The sequence below is a fragment of the Heptranchias perlo genome, chromosome 4 (assembly GCF_035084215.1).
Source record: "Heptranchias perlo isolate sHepPer1 chromosome 4, sHepPer1.hap1, whole genome shotgun sequence".
In the NCBI taxonomy this organism is placed as follows: Eukaryota; Metazoa; Chordata; class Chondrichthyes; order Hexanchiformes; family Hexanchidae; genus Heptranchias; species Heptranchias perlo.
In genome coordinates, this window is record NC_090328.1 from 30,626,767 (window position 1) to 30,648,064 (window position 21,298).

Consider the following 21,298-nt stretch of genomic DNA (forward strand, 5'->3'; position numbering starts at 1 on the left):
CTTTTGTCATGTCTTGAAAGTGGACAAAAAGGTCAGTCTTGACAGGATTAATGATATGTAATTATAGAACTAAACAAATATTAATTTATTACTGTGCATCATTATTCACAAATTCCTACTGTGCATTACCCATAAGTCTCAGTCTCAGTGGCCGTGGATGCATGCTGTCAATCTCAGTCTTTAGTAACTCGGATGCAACAGCAAAAATCTCCTCTTCTTTGGAAACTGCTGATGGAACTGTGCGGGCCCTTGTCTTCACTTCAAAGTTTACATTCTTCAATTTTAGAGTAACTGTTTTTCCCTAAGAATTTAAAAGGACACTTTTACAAACTGAATATTCCTTGAAACTCCTTCCCATAATTAACACAGGCATTATGTATCATTATTTTCATGAATTACATTATATCCTTTTTAAACAATTTTTTTTAACATGAAAAAAATTCAAATACACTTTGGTCAGTAGAAAGAGAGAAAACTACAAAAAGGACAAAGCTGTACCCTTAGTCCTTCCTTGTGGAGATCTTCCACAAGATCATGACAAAGATCACGGCATAAGCTGTACTGCTCCGCTGCTTTACTGATTTCACTGAATGTCCTAAAAATCCAAAAATAAATACTGCATCATACACAGTTTCTAAAGTCAGAATGTACATTGTGGAGATAGTTTGATAACACTGGATGCCTTTTGTTTGGGGACTTGGGGGAACTAGATGGCACAGTTCACTACAGCATCATCTTTTCACCTCTGGATCCTGAGTTCATATCAAGTTCAGACTAATTGGATGTAGGATCCTAAAGCTGTCAGAGGAGATAAGTGAAATAGTTTGAACAATGTCAACCAAGTTCCCAGTGGGAGCAAATCCATAGCTGAGAACTCCACACAATTAAAGATTAAATTGGCAGTGTCACTCAGAAATGTCTTTATTTCAACAGTGTAAGATTGCTAGGAGGAGGAAGAGCATACAATTTAAGTTACTTTTAATAAAAACAAGTTATACTAGCTTAATAATTGCAACATATAATTAAATTGTAGTGCCTAAATATTTATTCAAAATATTTTGCATTTAAATTATTACGTCAAAATACTTTGAATTTTAACCAACTCCAAATTCCTCGCACATTCACTACCAATTCTGTTCTATTCATACCCCAGGGATATTTTTTGGGGTCAGCCAGGTGTCAGACATGTGCAGAAATCCATCAGTATACTTCACAGTTTCCAAACCAAACTAGGAAGACATTTACAGGAGTAGAGTTTCCATTTGCCTGATATGGAGTGCGCACACCTCACTTACCTAAGTTCAGAGAACATAGGCAGAATGGCATGAGCCAAGGCTTAGGGACCTTCAAGTTTATTGCTGCAGTTTAAACAGTATGGAGAACTGGTAGCCTTCCTCTTGCTTGATCAACTATTGCTACCCTAATCCATTACGGCACTGGCTCACATGGTTATCCGGAGCCACCTTGGAAGACTCCCAGTTATAAGCGCACTCTTCTAGGTTCAATCAACTGGTCAATCATCAACAGCCCCTCGAGTCCTGCAGTATCAGATTACTGAGTCTGCCAAAGAGGAACAACTCTAATCCAATCTTCCATTGCCAACCATGTTATCTTGGAGCCAATTCAACATCAAAGAAATCCCACTTCTTCACCACCGCCCCCGCTCCACGAGTTTCATCCGGTTCTAGGCGTGCAGCCAGAACCAGGATCTCTTCCCGAGTGGCATTGTGAGTAACATGACTCACCATAAAATTATTCTGACCATTGCTACAGTTCTCCTGACCACAACACAACACCATACCCCATCAAATAGTGGTTTCACCAGTTGATGGTAGCAATCTTAAGTACCAACTTCTTGACTCTCTACAGCCCAAGACAGGCACTGAACATTGCATATACATGAGCATGGTTTCAGCAGTTGTCATCACAAGCCTAAGAAAGTTTCATCAGCTATTTGGCCTACATCTGTCTTCAACGTGGTACAAAACCTAACCAGGACAGCTTGCAATATGCTAACGGTCTTGATGTTATATATGTCCAGTCCAATGATTCATAGAAGGTTTAATCATCATCAATTACTTAATCCAGTCTTTCCCTTTCCCCAGCCCACTTTGCAGTTTTTTTTCCAATTCCTCCCCAGTCTTTATTAGTCTCATCACTTGCATGTTATCTCTTGCTCCCACGATCATCTCCCGATACAACTTCTGAGCACGTAACTACCTTTCCTGTTTCAATGCTCACAGACATCATTAATGGTGCCCTTTGGACAGGGACTGTTCTTCTTCCCTTCAACTCTGCCTTCATAAACACCTCCTCAAAAAACCTCTGATCCTCCATCTTCTACAACAACCAACTTGCTTTCTTCTTGAAGATCCTTGCCTGAATTTTCACCACACAGTTCCATGTTCATCTCTGCTACAAGTTTGTTCAAATCCTTCTGTCCAACACTGAGGCCACCCTGGTCAAAGTTAACTAAAACATCCTTTTTTTATTGTGATTAATCATTCCTCTGTCTCCTCAATGTCTCCATGACATTCGACCACTCCACCGTCTTTTCATCACCTATTCTCCAAAGTCCACTTCTGTAGCACAGCCTCATTTGGTTCACTGCTACAAAATGACCAGCACATCTCTAGCATTGGCTTTTCCTCCTGCCGCCCACCCCCGCCATGGTCACCTGGGGGTCATCCCTGGGTCCTTCTTTTCTTCCTTTACATGTTGCCCCTCAACATTATCCACATATATGCTAAGAACACCCAACTCTACCTATCCACCACGATCACTGTGGTGTCTGGCTACTTAACCAACATCAAATTCTGGAAAATCCAAAACTTTCTCCAACCAAACATGGGCAAAACCTAAGCCATCTCATTCAGCTCCTACCAAAATCTTTGCATCCTTGCTCGCAACTCTGTGCTCTGCCCCAGCTGAATAAGCGTATGCAACTCAAGTGTCATCTTCATTCCTCTGTTGAGCTTCAAACTTCAAGTCATAACCAATGCCAAGACCACTTAATTGCACCTCTTCAATGCTGCCCACTTCCAACCTTACCTCACCTCCACTTCCACTGAAACTCTGCTTAAGTTACCTCCAAACTCAATTTCTTCAAGACCCTTCTTTGCTAGTCTCCCAAGCTCCAACTCACCCAAAATTCGGCCGCCCACATCCTAACCTGTACTGACCTGTCCACCCATCAACCAGTTCCTTGTCCACTTCCATTGGCTCTTTGTCCCCCAATGCACTGAATTCAAAATCTTCATCTTCATTCACAAATTCCTACGTGGCCTCATTTCACCCAACTTCCTCAATATCTTCAAGCCCTATGCCCCAGCTAGTGATGACATTCCCCTCCCTCTGCTCCACCATTGGTAGCAAAGCCTTTTGCCATCTCAGCCCTACATTTTGGAATTCCCTTCCTAAATCCTCTGCCTTGCTACTTCTCTCCCTGCCTTTAAAAGCCTCCTCACAACCAATCTCCAACCAAGGTTTTGGTTACCACTCCTTACATGTACTATTGCTCAGCATCTGTTTCTTCTCTATGAAGTGCCTTAACCACTATATAAATGCATGTAGTTGTAATCCAGGTTTTCATGTAACAGGTTTTGGCAGAGACTAGGGTGTCCAGCAACAGGAGCCATTGTGAGCAACACAGATATGCAAGACAGCTGTGAAGTACTGTGAAGGACTCACCTTTCGGTGCTCATACTCTTCCGATCACCATCTCTATAACAAACCAGGGAAGGCATTGTTAACAATCTTATTTTGTCTAAATGTGAAAAGTCAACATTTGGAGTTATTAAAAAAAAAGCTTGAACTATCTATTCAATTGGAGATATTTTTGCACTGGTGCGCATCTGACCTTTTAAGAGACAGTAAAGTCATCTTCTACTACCCCGATTAAATTATAATTTCTTCGAGGACAAGGTGAAAGGCTGGTTACTAGAGATTAGTAATGACAAGACTATGGCTTCCTACCCAGAGCAGCTTTTTTCCTGTTTTCTTCGCTTTCATTTGACAAACTATTTAATATATTTTCTTCATCCACCATGCGGATGATGGGCAAATCTGTTCCTAGACCTGCCTACAAGATAATTATGGATGAGGAAAACTATTCCACACATCTTAGTTCACCATTCAGAGAGATCCTTATGCCACCTAACTCCCTCCCTTCCAGCTGAATGTTTTTAAGAGTCCAAATGATTGGATCATTTAAGAAATATACAAAAACCACAGAGTTAATGAAAAAGGTTCAGACCTAAGATCTCAATTTCTACACTCAAGAGGTTCACAGTATTGCTAGCCCTATGAAGGAATACTGACAGGTAACAACGACCTCACCCCCTTTCTCCACTAGATGGCCACAAAGGCCATGGAGATGTTCACAGTAACCTGCTCATCAATCCTCTAAGCCAAAGTCCAGGGTGCAGCAAATGGAGAAAAACATGGATTTTCTTTTTTTTAAAAAATGAAGAGGCACCCCCCACACTCCCGCCCCCCACACAGACAATTTCCACAAATGATTTAAACAAGATTCAAAATAAAAAGCAAAACCCATCTTCAATCTCTCTCATTGTCATCCCATTTCTAAATCAAAAGCAAAATACTGAGGATGCTGGAAATTTGAAATAAAAACAGAAAACGCTGGAAATACTCAGCAAGTCAGACAGCATCTGTGGAAAAAGAAAGAGAGTTAACGTTTCAGGTCGATGACCTTTCGTCAGAACTGGAAGAAGTTAAAGGTTTAACAGTTTTTAAGCAACTAAAGAGCCAGGCTTGGTGGGGGGGCGGGGAGGGGAGGAAAGAGTAAAAAGGAAGGTCTGTGATAGCGTAGAGGGCAGGAGTGATTAAATGACAAAAGGAATGATGGTGCAAGGCAAGGAGGGTGGTAATGGGACAGGTTAAGAAACAAAAGATGGGTCTAGAGGAGCTGTAAATGGCAACAGCAAAACTATTACCAGCACCTACTGTCCGAAAAAAATGGGAGCAGTGGTTATGATCTGAAATTATTGAAATCACTGTGGAGTCTGGAAGGTTGTAAAGTGCCTATTTGAAAGATGAGGTGCAGTTCCTCCAGCTTTCGTTGGGCTTCATTGGAACAGTGTAGGATGCTTGCCATTTTAATTCTCAGTCCCACTCCCACTCTAATCTCTCTGTCCTCGACCTCCTACACTGTTCCATTGCTTAAAAACTGTTAAATTTTTAACTTCTTCCAGTTTCTTTTTCCACAGATGCTGCCTGACTTGCTGAGTATTTCCAGCATTTTCTGTTTTTATCCTATTTATAGCCCTTTTTTCTCTCCAAGATCCTTGAATTTGCTGCATTCAACTTCTGTCATTCCCTGTTTAAGTCCATTCAGTCCAGTTTCCACTAAGACCACAAAACCAACTCAATCCTGGTCACCAATAACATTCTTTGTGAAGATGACTGTGGCATGCTATCCCCCCTAGTCCTCAATATTCAACATAGTCCTACTCCTCCAACATCTCTCCTCTGTGATTAGCCACTGTGGTACCATCCTTGACAATCCACATCCACCTGTCCTGCAATGGCTTTACCTCCCACCACTACACATTCGCCTTTGAAATATCCAAAGATCCCATCCTAGGCATAGAGTCAGCTTCCATATGCATGATGATTAAATCCCAGCCCTATCTCCTTGACTCTATGACTACGACTGTACTGTCCAATTGCTTATCCATCATCAAGTCCCGGATAAGTCAGAAGTTTCGCTAAATTAACATTGGGGAGACCAAAGGCATCCCATTCAGGTCCCTCTAAAAACTCAGCATCCGAGCCACCAATTCCATTCCCCTTCTCAGTTGGTTGCTCAGACCGAATCGGATAGCATGCAAACTCGGTGTCCTATTTGACCTGGAACTTTGAAACCCTATATCCTCTCCATCACCAAGATCACCTCCTTCCACCTGTACAACATCACATGCCTCCACTCTTACCTCACCTAACCATCGCTGTAACCCTCATCCATGAATGTCATCTCTAAGCGCAATGTCTCCATTGCACTTCTTAACAGCCTCCCAAGCTCCACACAATATACACTCCAATTTATCTAAAACCCCATCACCTGATTCTATGCAGCACATAATCCCACTCGCCCGTCACCCTTATCCTCACTAAGGATTCCCATCCCTCAACACAATGAATTCAAAATCCTTGACCTAGTTTTCAAATCCCTCTGCAATCTTGCCCGACTCTACCTCTGCAATCTCCTCCAGTCCTATAAGTCAACATTTTCTCATCTTTGGTCTCCTTTGTATCCCCCTCACTTTTGGTGGTAGAGCCTTCAGTCATGTTGGCCCTACTCTCTGGAACTCTATTCCTAAACCCCTCTGCCTTTCTATCTCTCTCCCCAGTTTCAAAAGCCCCTTCAAAACCTACCATTTCAATCATATCTTCAGTCACATCCACTAATCCGTTTCCTATTAGTGTTCAGTGTCCAATTTTACTTCTGCGAAACATTGTGGCGTATAGCACATTAAATATAAATGCAACTTATTTTTTTAAAGCGAAGTCCAGAGATTGTAAAAAATCATTACTTAGCATATAGATATGTTCAGAAGATTTAAATACAATGCCTCTGTTTTATAGTTACTGGGGAAAGCTCTTTGATGTATTCATTCTTCACATGGTCTGTGCAGTTTTCAGTTGGTTTGTTTAATGTGTACATTATATCTTGTTTTTGTCATAAATACACAAATAACTTTCAGAAGGCAGGGCTTAAAGTAGTGTATTTACTTTTCAAGGTGTGTCTCACTCAGACCAAGTGAGGTATGTAAAAAATGATACCAGGAACTCTCAGAGAAGAGGAGGGAAAGCAGTGCCCCCTGCTGGTACAGATCAGTGCATGTAGTAATTCCTAATGCATTCAGCATTTTTTCTGTCACCTTTCCTATACCAGGTACCTACAGATAAAAGAGGAAAGCAAAACAAGTTTGTCCATATGTATCTAATATAAAATACAAACCCTGATTGTGGCTTAGTAGACATTTTAGGTTTTTTTAAAATGAATTCCTTTTCCTCCCAACCCCTCATAATGTTACTAAATTCTGATCTAAAGATGTTAAAAATGACTATTGTCTATTACAAATATAAGAAACTGGATGATACTGAGATACAGCTAGATAGTCAATCTAGTTCTGATGACTTCCTGCACCAATAATAAGACAGTCATCAATAACAGCAGAATGAAGGACTTGAATTACCACCTTAAACTCAATGAGAGACATTGCTTTTTCTGTACAATATATTCTGTTTATATATTTTTTTTTAAAATAACAATTTTTTTTTTGCTCCTCTTCCTTTTTCTGCCAAATTTTGTGGTGTATCTTTCTCCTCTTGAAAGATACAGTTTGATTGTTAGGGTGGCCATTCTTCACTTGTCAGCCCAGACGATGGCAGGTTATTTAACTGTAGGGGCATTGCAGCCCAGCATAATCCTGTCTTCACCCAATGGCCACATAATTCAGTAGACTGGCAATCATGAAAGGTAACGTTTAGTTGATATTTCCTTTCATTAATCCATGGACATCCAAATACAAACAAAACCAGATGCCATGTTTCAAACTTTTAAAAACAAAAATAAAAAAATGAATTCCACAGAATTTATGCAGGCACCAGGCACTGTAAAAATAAGAACAAAGCTTGAGGGTCACATTAATTTATGTAATGATGACAGAAATGTCTTAAAGTGACAGAGTCCCTGAGAATTCTCTCCCCTCTCCAACGGATGACTTGGACCGTGTTATGTGAAGGACAATAAAAAGAGAAGTACAATGTAAACATCAGGTTACCTTTCTAATAGACAAATTCTTTATGAAATTCATCACAGCATCACGGTCTGCTGGAATTCGATACTGACCGTTTGGTTTGTTCATATCACTGCAAACTTTGGACAACATCATGTTTGGTGCAATTCCTGGAAATATCAAGTAAAGCAATAAAGATTAGATCAGGGTTGCTATTTGTACTGAGCTGCTCTTAACCAGTTATTCTTCCTCAGAAGTGTATTTGAAGTGGTGTACATTTGAGGGCACAGAAATAATCTTTTGTGTCTGTTGTGTTCTGTTTCTTCCTCAGTTAAAAGCGGAAAAGAGAGGGCCACAATCTCTTATATATGTTATCACACTTAGTGAGGCCTATTTGATGTAACACAATGCACATTTTAGATGGACTGCAAATCTTGCATTTATATTAGGAGCTTAAATACTGAATTGTGAATTTTGCTCCATGTTTGAAGCCATTTTAAACAAAGTATAGCATTAAATCCCACGCCAATGACTAAAAGTTGAAGAAGCCAAGAATCAGGTTTGCTCTAGGTCTGGGCTTCTGTATTCTGCAAAGGGAGTTGAAAATCACTGCATATCCTGACACCACTATTTCCAGCCAGAATGGAGAGGATATAGAAAGGCTGGTGGCATGGGCGGACACGTGGGCAGATGAAATTTAACGCAGAAAAATGCGAAATGAAACATTTCAGTAGGAAGAATGAGGAGAGGCAATATAAACTAAAGGGCACCATTCTAAAAGGGGTACAGGAACAGAGAGATCCGGGGGTATACGTACACAAATCGTTGAAGGTGGCAGGGCAGGTTGAGAAAGTGGTTAAAAAAGCATACGGAATCCTGGGCTTTATAAATAGAGGCATAGAGTACAAAAGCAAGGAAATCATGATGAAACTTTGTAAAACACTGGTTCGGCCACAGTTAGAGTATTGTGTCCAGTTCTGGGCACTGTACTTTAGGAAAAATGTGAAGGCTTTAGAGAGGGCACAAAAGAGATTTACTAGAATGATTCCAGGGATGAGGGACTTTAGTTACGTGGATAGACTGGAGAAGCTGGAGTTTTCTCCTTGGAACAGAGAAAGTTGAGAGGTGATTTGATAGAGGTATTCAAATCATGAAGGGTCTAGACAGAGTAGAGAGAGAGAAACTGTTCCCATTGGCAGAAGGATCAAGAACCAGAGGACATAGATTTAAGGTGATTGGCAAAAGAACCAAAGATGACATGAGGAAAAACTTTTTTTTAGCAGAGCGAGTGGTTAGGATCTGGAGTGTACTGCCAGAGGGGGTGGTGGAGGCAGATTCAATCATGGCCTTCAAAAGGTAACTGGATAAATACTTGAAAGGAAAAAAATTGCAGGGCTACGGGAATAGGGTGGGCAGTGGGACTAGCTGGATTGCTCTTGCATCGAGCCAGCATGGACTCGATGGGCCGAATGGCCTCCTTCCATGCTGTAACATTTCTACTATGATGGGTAATTCCCCCATCAATCACGCCTGGAGACCGCACTGCTGTAAGTGACTGGGTTTGATTTTACGCACATAATTTGTACGTAACTATCCGCCACTCACTGCATTTTGCTGGAAAAATCACTGTGCTTTTATCAGAAGTTGCTGCAATTTCAGAATTGCATGAGTTCTGTTTGCTGCAGTTCGTAGAAACTCTTTAAATGGACTCTGTAAATAAACTTTATTTGCTTTGTTTGCTGTAAAATACACTCGTTTGCTGTAAATCCTGCCCCGCCTCCAACTGACACAGTGGTGGCAAAATCACTTTCATTCTGTTGTTTTGGGGATTTTGAATAATCATGAGCAAACATTCTTAATCCTGTGAACAAACAGGATTACTCAGGGTGAAGCCCACCCATCTGGTTTTGACTGAAAAATATGCCCAATGACAGGAACACGTGTCAAACTTCAAGCAAGACTGTTTTGATTAGCTGAAAAACAGAGTTTTTGGAGCCAGTTTTAAGACAAACAATATTATTTGCTGCTCATATGGTGGTCTCCTCTACAATGGGAAGGCCAAATGCAGATTGAGTGATTTTTTTTTGAACACATCCATTCTGTCTGTATGTTTGATCCTGACCTCTCTGTGGCTCGCCACTTTTAACTACCCCTCCCATTCTCACTCTGACTTTCTCCATCTTTGGCATGCTACACTGTTCCAATCAAGCTTCGTAACAGCATCTCATCTTTCTCCTGGACATTCTGAAGCCTGAATATTGACTTTAGAAGTTTCAAACGTTAGCTATAACCCCTCTTTTTCTCTTCAGCAGTGAGTGTTGGGGATGTCAGGTGGTTCTCTTAGTATCTGGAGGGGGGAGGGAGCATTGACTTTTGGGTGCAAACCCCTTCATCAGAACACTGTTCTAGCACTGTGGGAGTCTGTGCCAAGACCTGTGCTTTTCAAATTTTTAGAATTGTGTGTTTCCATCATTTTCTGTTTTCATTTCCGAGCTCCCTCATGTCCAGATGCTTTTTTTCCCCAATGTCCCCCTTTTTTTCACCTTTTCCTTGTTTTGACCTTTTCCAAACCATTTTCATCATTTTGTATTTTTAATATCTTCCCATTTAAATTATTTTAAATGGAACAGTTCCATGTTTACAGGCCATTCAAACCATTAATTTCCTCTCTGTGAGGACTTAACAAAAATAATTTTGTTATTTCTCCCCCTATCCATTTTTTTTCCAACCCTACTTGCTTATCCATCAGTTTTCAGTTCTGACAAAGTGTGGCACCTGAAACATCGTTTTTCTTTATAGATGTCCAGGTACTGAATGACCTGCTGTACATTTCCAGCATTTTCTAGTTTTTGTGGCAACTTTATAAAGTTACTTCCATGACCAAAATGGAGATAGAAGAAAAAGGTTAAGTGAAAGAAATGATAAATGCAACATTTTACCTGCACTTGCTGTTAATTTTGTCTTCTGTTCAACCCTGAAACGCATTTCTCTAACTGCCTCCTCTGCTGTAACACCAAATACAATGGGTTCTTTCTGCTGCTGATATGATTCTTTTTCACTGCTTTGAAGATAAGGATCTGTCTGTTGTATTTCACAATGGACTGACCCCTGCTGTGACAACAGGGGAGGGCTGTCTTCAAAAAGTATTGGTGAAATGCCTTCCAAATCTTCACAGGATGGCTGCAAATCGTCCATGTTTTCTTTCTCTATATCAATATTTCAATAAAATTGTCAGTGTGAAAATATATAGATTTTGGAATGTAGCTTAAAATTGCAGGGTCCCATTTCCTTACACTGAAAATCATTATTTCATCTGATAATTTCTTCTTTTACACTATATTAAAGCTTTATATCCATCATTCAGTAAAGCAGTCCAAGCATATAACAGTCACTGGTTGGTTAATATAATACTTTACAACTGGATTTAATGTAGCTGGAGTAAAACTGTTTTCTGGAAAGGGCAACAATGCAGCTTTAAGTTGTTTTATTTAATACAAACATAAGTTTCAGACTATATTAAATGAAGGAACTACTCGGATCTTGTCCAAGATAGATACGAAATTATGCACTGTTGTTACTATTATTCTTTCTTTAAACAATAGCTCAACTCAAACTTCTGTTATGAAACTGCATTTTCAAGGGAAAAGTAGGAAGTAATGTTATTTTTTCTGCTATTGATTATTTCAAACAGAAAATGCTGGAAATAAACAGCATGTCTGTCAGCATTTGAAAAGAGGAAATTTAGATTAATATTTCGGGTGCAGACTCTTGATCGGAACCTGAAATGTTAACCTGTACTTTTTCCCTCTGTTGGAGCTGCTGTATATTTCCAGCATTTTCTATTTTTATATATTTCCAGCATTTGCTGTTTATATACACATACATACACAGTATTATTTGTATTTATATAACTTATCACATTTAAATATCTCCAAGCATTCCACACAATTAACTCATCTGAATAAAACTAGTGAGCTAGAAGCACAAATTACCATGGAGGGGTACGATGTTAAAAAAGATGGTTTAGGCTAGGGCTGAATTGGGAACTGAACATTCCTGCTTACAAGATACTCAGGAGAGACAAAATAGGTAAAAAGAGGGGTGGCAGCATTAACCAAAGATTCCATCCAGTAAGGATGATTTAGGGATGGTGAAAAAGTTGAACCTATTTGTGACCTCGGAAAATTATGTGCGGGACGCTCTGATATTTTAATGAAAACCCTGCCTCATTTTAATGCAGCTCGCCTATTTCAGATGGGTGCTTCCTGCCCTGTTTTCCCCGGGCCAGAAAAAACACAATGTGCAAATTGGGCAGAGATCCGGCACTATGCTCATTTATTGAATGAAACCAATCTATACTAAAAAGTCTTGATCTGTGATACATCAGTTATATGATCTTTAAATGAGGAAGTAAAATGATTACCTTTTGTATCACGTTCTCTATAACAGTAATATGTCCTTTTGTGTTCAGGCCAGTTCTGTCTTTGTTCTAAATGCTTTGTTATATCCAGGTAAGCTTCATCAAGACTCACTGGTAGGAAATTGGGGTCATAGTCTGCCAGTATCTCTTGTACCTTTAACAAAATTTTTTTAAAAAATATTATATATAAATATAGATTAGCAACTAAACTGCATCACAGTTATGGCACATAATAATATCACATTCTTACATCAAAATGCAAAAGATGCTTTATACTTCACATTCCATTAGGCAAACAGCAGTTAGTTACCAATTATAGGAGAAGGATAGCCTGGGGAATATTTTCACTACAGAAGAATTCTCCTACATATATTATTTAAAAGAAAATTAAAAATCTATGACCTGCCTAGTATGAGACAGTTTCAATTTAATGACCAAGTTTCCTCTTGTAGCCTCCTGCTATTTCAGGCCTCCACTAATGCTTCAAGCCATTCTGATGACATAGTATATTCTCCACAATGTTGCCACACCATATGCAGAGTTAAGTCTATATATACACAACATATTACGATGCAGAAATAAGGGTATAGTGAAATATACAGTGCTGTAACGCTATAGGAAGTATAGCAATAGATCCCTGATCTACACTGTACTGATGTGCAGAAGGAAGCATACTAAAGGAAGAAATACCATACAATAATACAAAAATAATTAATTGCATAAAATTGCTATATTGTGTTATAGTGAGCAGAATGAAATACATAAAGAACATATAATGAGTAGTACAAAATCTTTACTGATGTGTAGTCCAGAAGAAAAGAGCCTTCAGTCATATATTTATAGTTCACAAGGAAGATATTCTATATGGAACAATATTGTGTTGCACTGTATTGTCTCTGTTGTGCATAAAGGCGAGTTGAAAGATTACACCATATAAACAAAGGTGAGAACCTTCAACTAACATTTAAACATCATTATAAATCATGAATCCATTCTGGGAGGGAGAACTTTTCAAGACTGAACAGGTTAAGAGGTTTTAGTAAGTGTCGTTAATGTTGAACTTGTTTACACTTGATGAAGTTTCTGCTCAATTAAATAGCTTGTTCCAGCTGACAGTTTGTTATCATGGTTACTGGACACAAGGGTCACCTTGCAATAAAGAGAGTCATTCCCTACACAAGTCTAATTTGTATCATACAGGAATGCAGTGACAAGAAGGTTAAGACACTATCTGAAGTCCTTGGCCATTCCACATTACAACAACATCTACTGATAAGCTCTTTAAACACAAAGTAATAGAAGTACACTTTAAGGAACAGTTCACAGAAATTGCATTTCCTGAAGCCAAAAGTTTACATGCATAAGACCAATTGGAATTGAATTATGGATAGTCTGCAATTTGCGAGACTCCAAAATGTTTAGCCGTAATTTAGGTAGATCACTGTCTGAAAATATACAACTTAAAACCTTCATAGAAGGTTCAAAAAAAAGTTTTCATCTAAGAATACTAATTATAATAGTATTAATTATCTAAACCAAAGCAAACATAAATCTAAGTAAAATAAACCATATAAAAGAGCACAAAATACCGTTACAAAACTACCTTCTGATGGCCTGCAAATCAATTTATATTGCTAAAAATAACTTGCGTGTGTCGAATTCCTTTAACATAGAAGAACATCCCAAAGCACTTCACAGCAGTGCAATCAAAAAAATGTAAGGAATCTTACAACACCAGGTTATAGTCCAACTCTTTTATTTGAAAATCACAAGCTTTCGGAGGCTTTCTCCTTAGTCAGGTGAGCGAGTGTGGGATTCCATGGAAGGTTACCGCATTTATATTCAGAGAACAATACCTGGTGATTACAGATAATCTTTCCGCTGGTGGGGTTACGTGTAGCAACCGATCAGCCACCGATCTTTGGGTAAGCGTTCTCCAAGGCGGCCTTCGAGACACACGACAACGCAAAATCGTCGAACAGAAATTGATAGCCAAGTTCCGCACCCATGAGGACGGCCTCAACCGGGATCTTGGGTTCATGTCACACTACACGTAACCCCACCAGCGAATAAAAGTTATCTGTTTTTAACAACGAGTCATTCGCTGTCTTTCTCTTCCTTTCGGATGTTTCTCTCCCTCTCTCTCTCTCTCTCTCTGTTTTGTGTTCTGGCCGTTTGTGTATTCAGTGGTCCTGTAGGTAACATCACTCTGTCTGAACACTTTGATTGCCTTGACAACGGGCAAATGGAAAGATTATCTGTAATCACCAGATATTGTTCTCTGAATATAAATGCGGTAACTTTCCATGGAATCCCACACTCGCTCACCTGACGAAGGAGAAAGCCTCCGAAAGCTTGTGATTTTCAAAAACAGTTGGACTATGACCTGGTGTTGTAAGATTCCTTACATTTGTCAACCCCAGTCCATCACCGGCATCTCCACATCAAAAAAAATGGACATTGAGCCAAAGGAGGTGGTGTTAGGAGAGGTAGCCAAAAGCTTGATCCATGAGGTGGGTTTTAAGGAGGGTCTTAAAGAAGGAGAGGAGGTGAAGAGGCAGAGGGGTTTAGTGAGGGAATTGCAGAGCATTGGGCCTAGATAACTGAAGATTCAGCCACCAATAGTGAAATGTAGAGGGGGAAGATGCACAAGAAACTGGAGTCAGAGGAAGGAGAATTCGGGGGCGAGGGGGTTATAGCATTGGAGGAGGTTTCAGAGATAGGGAGGGGTGAGGCCAGGGAGGGATTCAAACATAAGGATAAGAATTTTACATTTGAGGTGTTAAGAGACTGGAAGCCAAAGTAGATAAGCAAGGACAGAAGTGATGGGAAAGCAGGGCATGTTGCAGGATAGGAAATAGACAGCAGAGTTTTAGATGTGCTGAAGTTTACGAAGGGAGAGAATGGGAGGCTAGCCACTGCAGCATTGTCATAGTTGACTGGAGGTTACAAAAGCATGGATGAGGGTTCCAGTCGAAGATGGGCTGAGGCAGAGGCGGGAGCAAGCAATACTGTGAAGGTGGAAGGAGGCAGTCTTTGTGATGGAGGGGATAGAATGTTGTAGCTCAGCTCAGGGTCAAATAGGATGCCGAGGCTGCTACGTGTCTGGTTTAGCATGAGAATGAGGGGGATGCAATTGGTGGCGAGGTGTGGAATTTGTGGTGGGGATTGAAGACAATGGCTTTGGTTTTACCAATGTTGGAGGAAATGGCGGCTGATCCAAGACTAGAACACAGATGCATTGCAGGAGTCGAGAGAGGTGGTGGAGAGAGAGGTAAAGTTAGATGATTGGCGTACATGCGGAAAGTAATCCCCTCTCTGCAGCAGATGTCGCCATGAGGCAACATGTAGTTGAGGAAGAGGATGGAGCCAAGGATGGATCCTTGGGCCACTCCCGAGGTGACATAGGAACATAGGGACAGGAGTAAGCCATTCAGCCCCTCAAGCCTGCTCCGCCATTTGATAAGATCATGGCTGATCTGTGATTTAACTCCATATACCTGCCTTTGGCCCATATCCCTTAATACCTTTGGTTGCCAAAAAGCTATCTATCTCACATTTAAATTTAGCAATTGAGCTTGCATCAATTGCCGTTTGCGGAAGAGAGTTCCAAACTCCTACCATCCTTTGTGTGTAGAAATGTTTTCTAATCTCACTCCTGAAAGGTCTGGCTCTAATTTTTAGACTGTGCCCCCTACTGCTAGAATCTCCAACCAGCGGAAATAGTTTCTCTCTTTCCACCCTATCTGTTCCCCTTAATATCTTATAAACTTCAATCAGATCACCCCTTAACCTTCTAAACTCCAGAGAATACAACTCCAATTGATGTAATCTCTCCTCGTAACTTAACCCTTGAAGTCCGGGTATCATTCCAGTAAACCTATGCTGCACTCCCTCCAAGGCCAACATGTCCTTCCGAAGGTGCAGTGCCCAGAACTGCTCACAGTACTCCAGGTGCGGACTAACCAGGGTTTTGTATAGCTGCATCATAAATTCTGCCCCCTTGTACTCTAGTCCTCTAGATATAAAGGCTAGAATTCCATTAGCCTTTTTGATTATTTTCTGCACCTGTTCATGACACTTCAATGATCTATGTACCTGAACCCTTAAGTCCCTTTGGACATCCACTGTTTTTAACTTTTTACCATTTAGAACGTACCCTGTTCTATCCTTTTTTGATCCAAAGTGGATGACCTCACATTTGTCTACATTGAATTCCATTTGCCACAGTTTTGCCCATTCATCTAATCTATCAATATCACTTTGTAATTTTATGTTTTCATCTACACTGCTTACAATGCCACCAATCTGTGTGTCATCGGCAAACTTAGATATGAGACTTTCTATGCCTTCATCTAAGTCGTTAATAAATAGTGAATAATTGAGGCCCCAAGACAGATCCCTGCGGGACTCCACTAGTCACATCCTGCCAATGTGAGTACCTACCCGTTATCCCTACTCTCTGTCGCTCAGCCAACTTCCTAACCAAGTCCGTACTTTTCCCTCGATTCCATGGGCTTCTATCTTAGCTAACAGTCTCTTATGTGGGACTTTATCAAATGCCTTCTGGAAGTCCATATAAATAACATCCATTGACATTCCCCTGTCCACTACTGTAGTCACCTCTTCAAAAAATTCAATCAGGTTTGTCAGGCCCGACCTACCTTTCACAAATCCATGCTGGCTCTCTCTGATTAACTGAAAATTCTCGAGGTGTTCAGTCACCCTATCCTTAATTATAGACTCCAGCATTTTCCCCACAACAGATGTTAGGCTAACTGGTCTATAATTCCCCGGTTTCCCTCTCTCTCCTTTCTTAAAAAGTGGAGTGACATGTGCAATTTTCCAATCTAGAGGGACAGTTCCTGAATCTAGAGAACTTTGAAAGATTGTAGTTAGGGCATCTGCAATGTGCTCACCTACTTCCTTTAAAACCCTGGGATGGAAACCATCTGGTCGTGGGGATTTGTCACTCTTTAGTGCTCTTAATTTCTTCATTACTGTTGCTTTACTTATGCTAATTTTATTGAGTCCCTGTCCCCGATTCAATATTAGTTTTCTTGGGATTTCCGGCATGCTATCCTCTTTCTACTGTAAATACTGACGCAAAGTAATTATTCAACATGTCCGCCATTTCCCCATTGTCAATGACAATATCCCCACTTTCAGTTTTTAAGGGGCCAACACTGATCCTGACCACCCTCTTTTTCCTAATATAACTATAAAAGTTCTTCGTATTGGTTTTGATATCCCTTGCAAGTTTCTTTTCATACTCTCTTTTTGTAGCTCTTACTATCTGTTCTGTGACCCTTTGTTGATCTTTGTATCTTTCCCATTCGTCAGGATCTGTGCCATTTTTTGCCTTTTTGTATGCCCTTTCCTTATGTCTTATACTGTCCCTTACCTCTTTAGTTGTCCATGGCTGTTTTTTTTGGCAAGTAGAGTTCTTGCCCCTCAGGGGTATAAACCGATTCTGTATCACGTTAAATGTTTCTTTAAACATTTCCCACTGATCATCAATCGTTTTACCCATTAACAGATTTGCCCAGTTTACTGTGGACAGTCTCTGTCTCATCCCATTGAAGTCGGCCTTACCCAAGTTTAGAATCTTAGCAGATGATTCACTTTTTTCCCTTTCAAACACTACCTTGAACTCGATCATGTTATGATCGCTATTCGATAGATGTTCACGCACAGTTAAGCTGTTAACTAAATCTGGTTCATTACTCATTACTAAATCTAGTATGGCTTGCCCCCTTGTTGCCTCTAGGACATACTGCTGTAGAAAACTTTCCCCGACACACTCAAGAAATTCACTACCTTTCTGACAGTTGCTAGTCTGCTTTTCCCAATCTATGTGAAGGTTAAAGTCTCCCATTAAGACCACTATGCCTTTGTTACATGCTTGTCTAATCTCTGCATCTCTGCTGCTGCTCTGAAGTGCTAGAGGTGCAGTTTGGGGTGGGAAGAGAAACCATTGCTAGAGACGTTCTGGCTATGTTCAGATAAATAGAGTGAAACCAAGCAAGGACAGTCCCATCAAGCTGGACAACGGAGGAGAAATATGGTGTGGCCAACCTTGTCAAATGCTGTCGAGAGGTCAAGGAGGAAGAGGAAGAAAGGGTTACAATCGATGACTTTGGTTAGGGTCGTTTTGTCTCTGTGTTAGGGGTGGAAACCTGATTGGAGAGATGCAAACAGGGGGTTTCAGGACAGATGGGCATAGACTTGGGACGCAACAGCACACTGCAGAACTTTGGAGAGGAAAGGGAGGATGTAGATGAGGTGGCAGTTTGCAAGGACAGAGGGGTCGAGGGTGACTTTTTTTTGTTGAGGAGGGTGATGATAGCATTTGTGAAAGGGAGGGAGAACGCCTGAGGAAAGGGATTTCACTTACAATGCCAGCAAGCATAAGGGCCAGGAAGGGAGGTTGGGTGGTGAGCAGTGGGAATGGGGTCAAGGAAGCAGCAAGCAGAAAACCAAATCAGGTTTAAAAATAATTTTAAAAATTATATCCGCTTCCTTTATTTTTTTTAAAATCTCTGTTATTTTTGCAAAAGAATTGTATAAAGTTAGAAAAGCATGACCTGCTTTTTTGAAATCTTTGCTGAATGGTTCTGATGAATTCATTTTTCTCCAAGTGCTTAGTAATTTCTTCCCATATTCTGGACTCTAGTAGTTTACCAACACCTGAAGTAATAATCACTGACCTACAGTTTCCTAGTGTATTCTTGTCTTTTTTTTTGCTACCTTTGGCACAATTTTTCTTTTAGTAGATTTTTGGAGTATTATCAGCACCCTAGCTTTCATCAAGATTCCTGCATATAAACCATTGAGGCCTGGTTATTTGTCTACCTTAATTTTGGGTAATTTCTTTAATATCATCTTTCTTTAAATAATAACCTCTAGTTCAATATCCACCTCCTCTGTGAAGACTGAGGCAAAGTAATTATTTAATGTATATCTGCCATTTCATCACTCTCTCCACCACAGGATTACATAGGAATAGGAGTGGGCCATTCAGCCCATCAAGCCTGTTCTGCCATTCAATTAGATCATCATTGACCTGTACCTCAAAACAATTTATCTGCCTTTGATCCACATCACTTGAAATCCTTACCTTACAAAAATCGACCAATCTCAGTCTTGAAAATTTCAATTGACCCAGCATCCACAGCCTTTTGGGGGAGCACATTCCAGACTTCCATTCGCCTTTGTCTGAAGAAGTGCTTCCTGATTTCACTCCTAAATTGCCTAGCTCTAATTTTAAGATTATGCCTCCTTGTTCTGGATTCCCTCACATGAGGAAACAGATTCTCTACCCTATTGAATATCTTTATCATTTTAAACACCTCAATTAGATCACCCCTCAAACTTCTAAATAAACCCAAGGGAATACAAACCAAGGTTATGCAACCTGTCCTCATGACTTAACCCTTTAAGCTCTGGTATCATTCAGGTGAGTCTGCCCCGTACCCCCAAGGACAATATATCCTTCCTAAGGTGGAGTGCTCAAAATTGAACATGGTATTCCAGAAGGGGTCTCACCAAGGTTCTGTACAGCTGAAGCATTACTTCCTCACTTTTCTATTCCGGACTCTTGAGAAAAAGGCCAACATTCCATTAGCCTTTCTGATTGCTTTTTATACCTGTGGACATATTTTATTTCTTAGCAACCCTACCCCTACCTTGACTATCCTCTTAGTACCAATTTTCCCAAGGGAAGCCTTTTTATTGCCCTTTATCCTTTTGCTAAATTTCTCTCATAACCCCCTCTCAGCCTTTCAAATTTCCCTTTTTGTTGCTTTTTTATATATTCTTTACAATTGCCTTAGCTTTCCTTTTATATTATTTGCCCTGTAAGGACTAAGTACCTCTCTTTCACCCGGTCCGGATGGTATGCATCCTAGATTGCTGAGGGATATAAGGGTGGAAATTGAAGAGGTGCTGGCCACAATCTTCCAATCCTCCTTCGATATGGGAGTGGTGCCAGAGGACTGGAGAATTGCAAATGTTACACTCTTGTTCAAAAAAAGGGTGTAAGGATAATTCTAGCAACTACAGGCCAGTCAGTTTAATCTCGATGGTGGGGAAGCTTTTAGAAACAATAATCTGGGACAAAATTAATAATCGTTTGGACAAGTAAAGGAATTAATAAAGGAAAGCCAGCAGGGATTTGTTAAAGGCAAATCGTGTTTAACTAACTTGATTGAGTTTTTTGATGAGGTAACAGAGATGGTTGATGAGGGCAATGTGGTTGATGTTGTGTAAATGGACTTTCAAAAGGTGTTTGATAAAGTGCCACATAATAGGCTTGACAACTAAATTGAAGCCCATGGAATAAAAGGGGCAGTGGCAGCATGGGTACAAAATTGGCTAAATGACAGGAAACAGAGTGTAGTGCTGAACAATTGTTTTTCAGACTGGAGGAAGGTATACAGTGGTGTTCCCCAGGGGTCAGTACTAGGAGCACTGCTTTTTTTGCTATATATTAATGACATGGACTTGGGTGTATGGGCATAATTCCAAAATTTTCAGATGACACAAAACTTGGAAGTGTAGTAAACAGTGAGGAGGATAGTAATAGACTTCAAGAGGACATCGGCAGGCTGGTGGAATGGGCGGACACATGGCAGATCAAATTTAACGCAGAGAAGTACGAAGTGATACATTTTGGCAGACAGAATGAGGAGAGGCAATATAAACTAAATGGTACAATTCTAAATGGGGTGCAGGAACAGAGACACCTGGGGGTACATGTGCACAAATCTTTGAAGGTGGCAGGACAGGTTGAAAAAGCAGTTAAAAAAAGCATACGGGATCCTGGGCTATATAAATAGAGGCTTGGAGTACAAAAGCAAGGAAGTTATGTTGAACCTTTATAATACTGGTTCGGCCACAACTGGAGTATTATGTCCAATTCTGGGCACCGCACTTTTGGAAGGATGTGAAGGCCTTAAGAGAGGGTGCAGAAAAGATTTACTAGAATGGTTCCAGGGATGAGGGCCTCCAGTTACGTGGATGGACTGGAGAAGCTGGAGTTATTCTCCTTAGAGCAGAGAAGGTTAAGAGGAGAATTGATAGAAGTATTCAAAATTATGAAGGGTTTAGAAAA

General features: G+C 40.3%; 1 protein-coding gene across 1 annotated transcript in view; it reads right to left on the reverse strand.

The window, feature by feature from the left end:
• Positions 1–21,298, reverse strand: part of polk (polymerase (DNA directed) kappa) — a 74,155-nt gene that overhangs the window by 8,351 nt on the left and 44,506 nt on the right. Inside the window, exons 6-12 of the mRNA XM_067982698.1 lie at positions 12,187–12,337; positions 10,703–10,969; positions 7,809–7,933; positions 6,754–6,920; positions 3,691–3,723; positions 499–595; positions 130–301 (exon numbers count right to left, since the gene is read on the reverse strand). Of these exons, the coding sequence (XP_067838799.1) occupies positions 130–301; positions 499–595; positions 3,691–3,723; positions 6,754–6,920; positions 7,809–7,933; positions 10,703–10,969; positions 12,187–12,337 (1,012 nt within the window). The remainder of the gene's footprint in view (positions 1–129; positions 302–498; positions 596–3,690; positions 3,724–6,753; positions 6,921–7,808; positions 7,934–10,702; positions 10,970–12,186; positions 12,338–21,298) is intronic.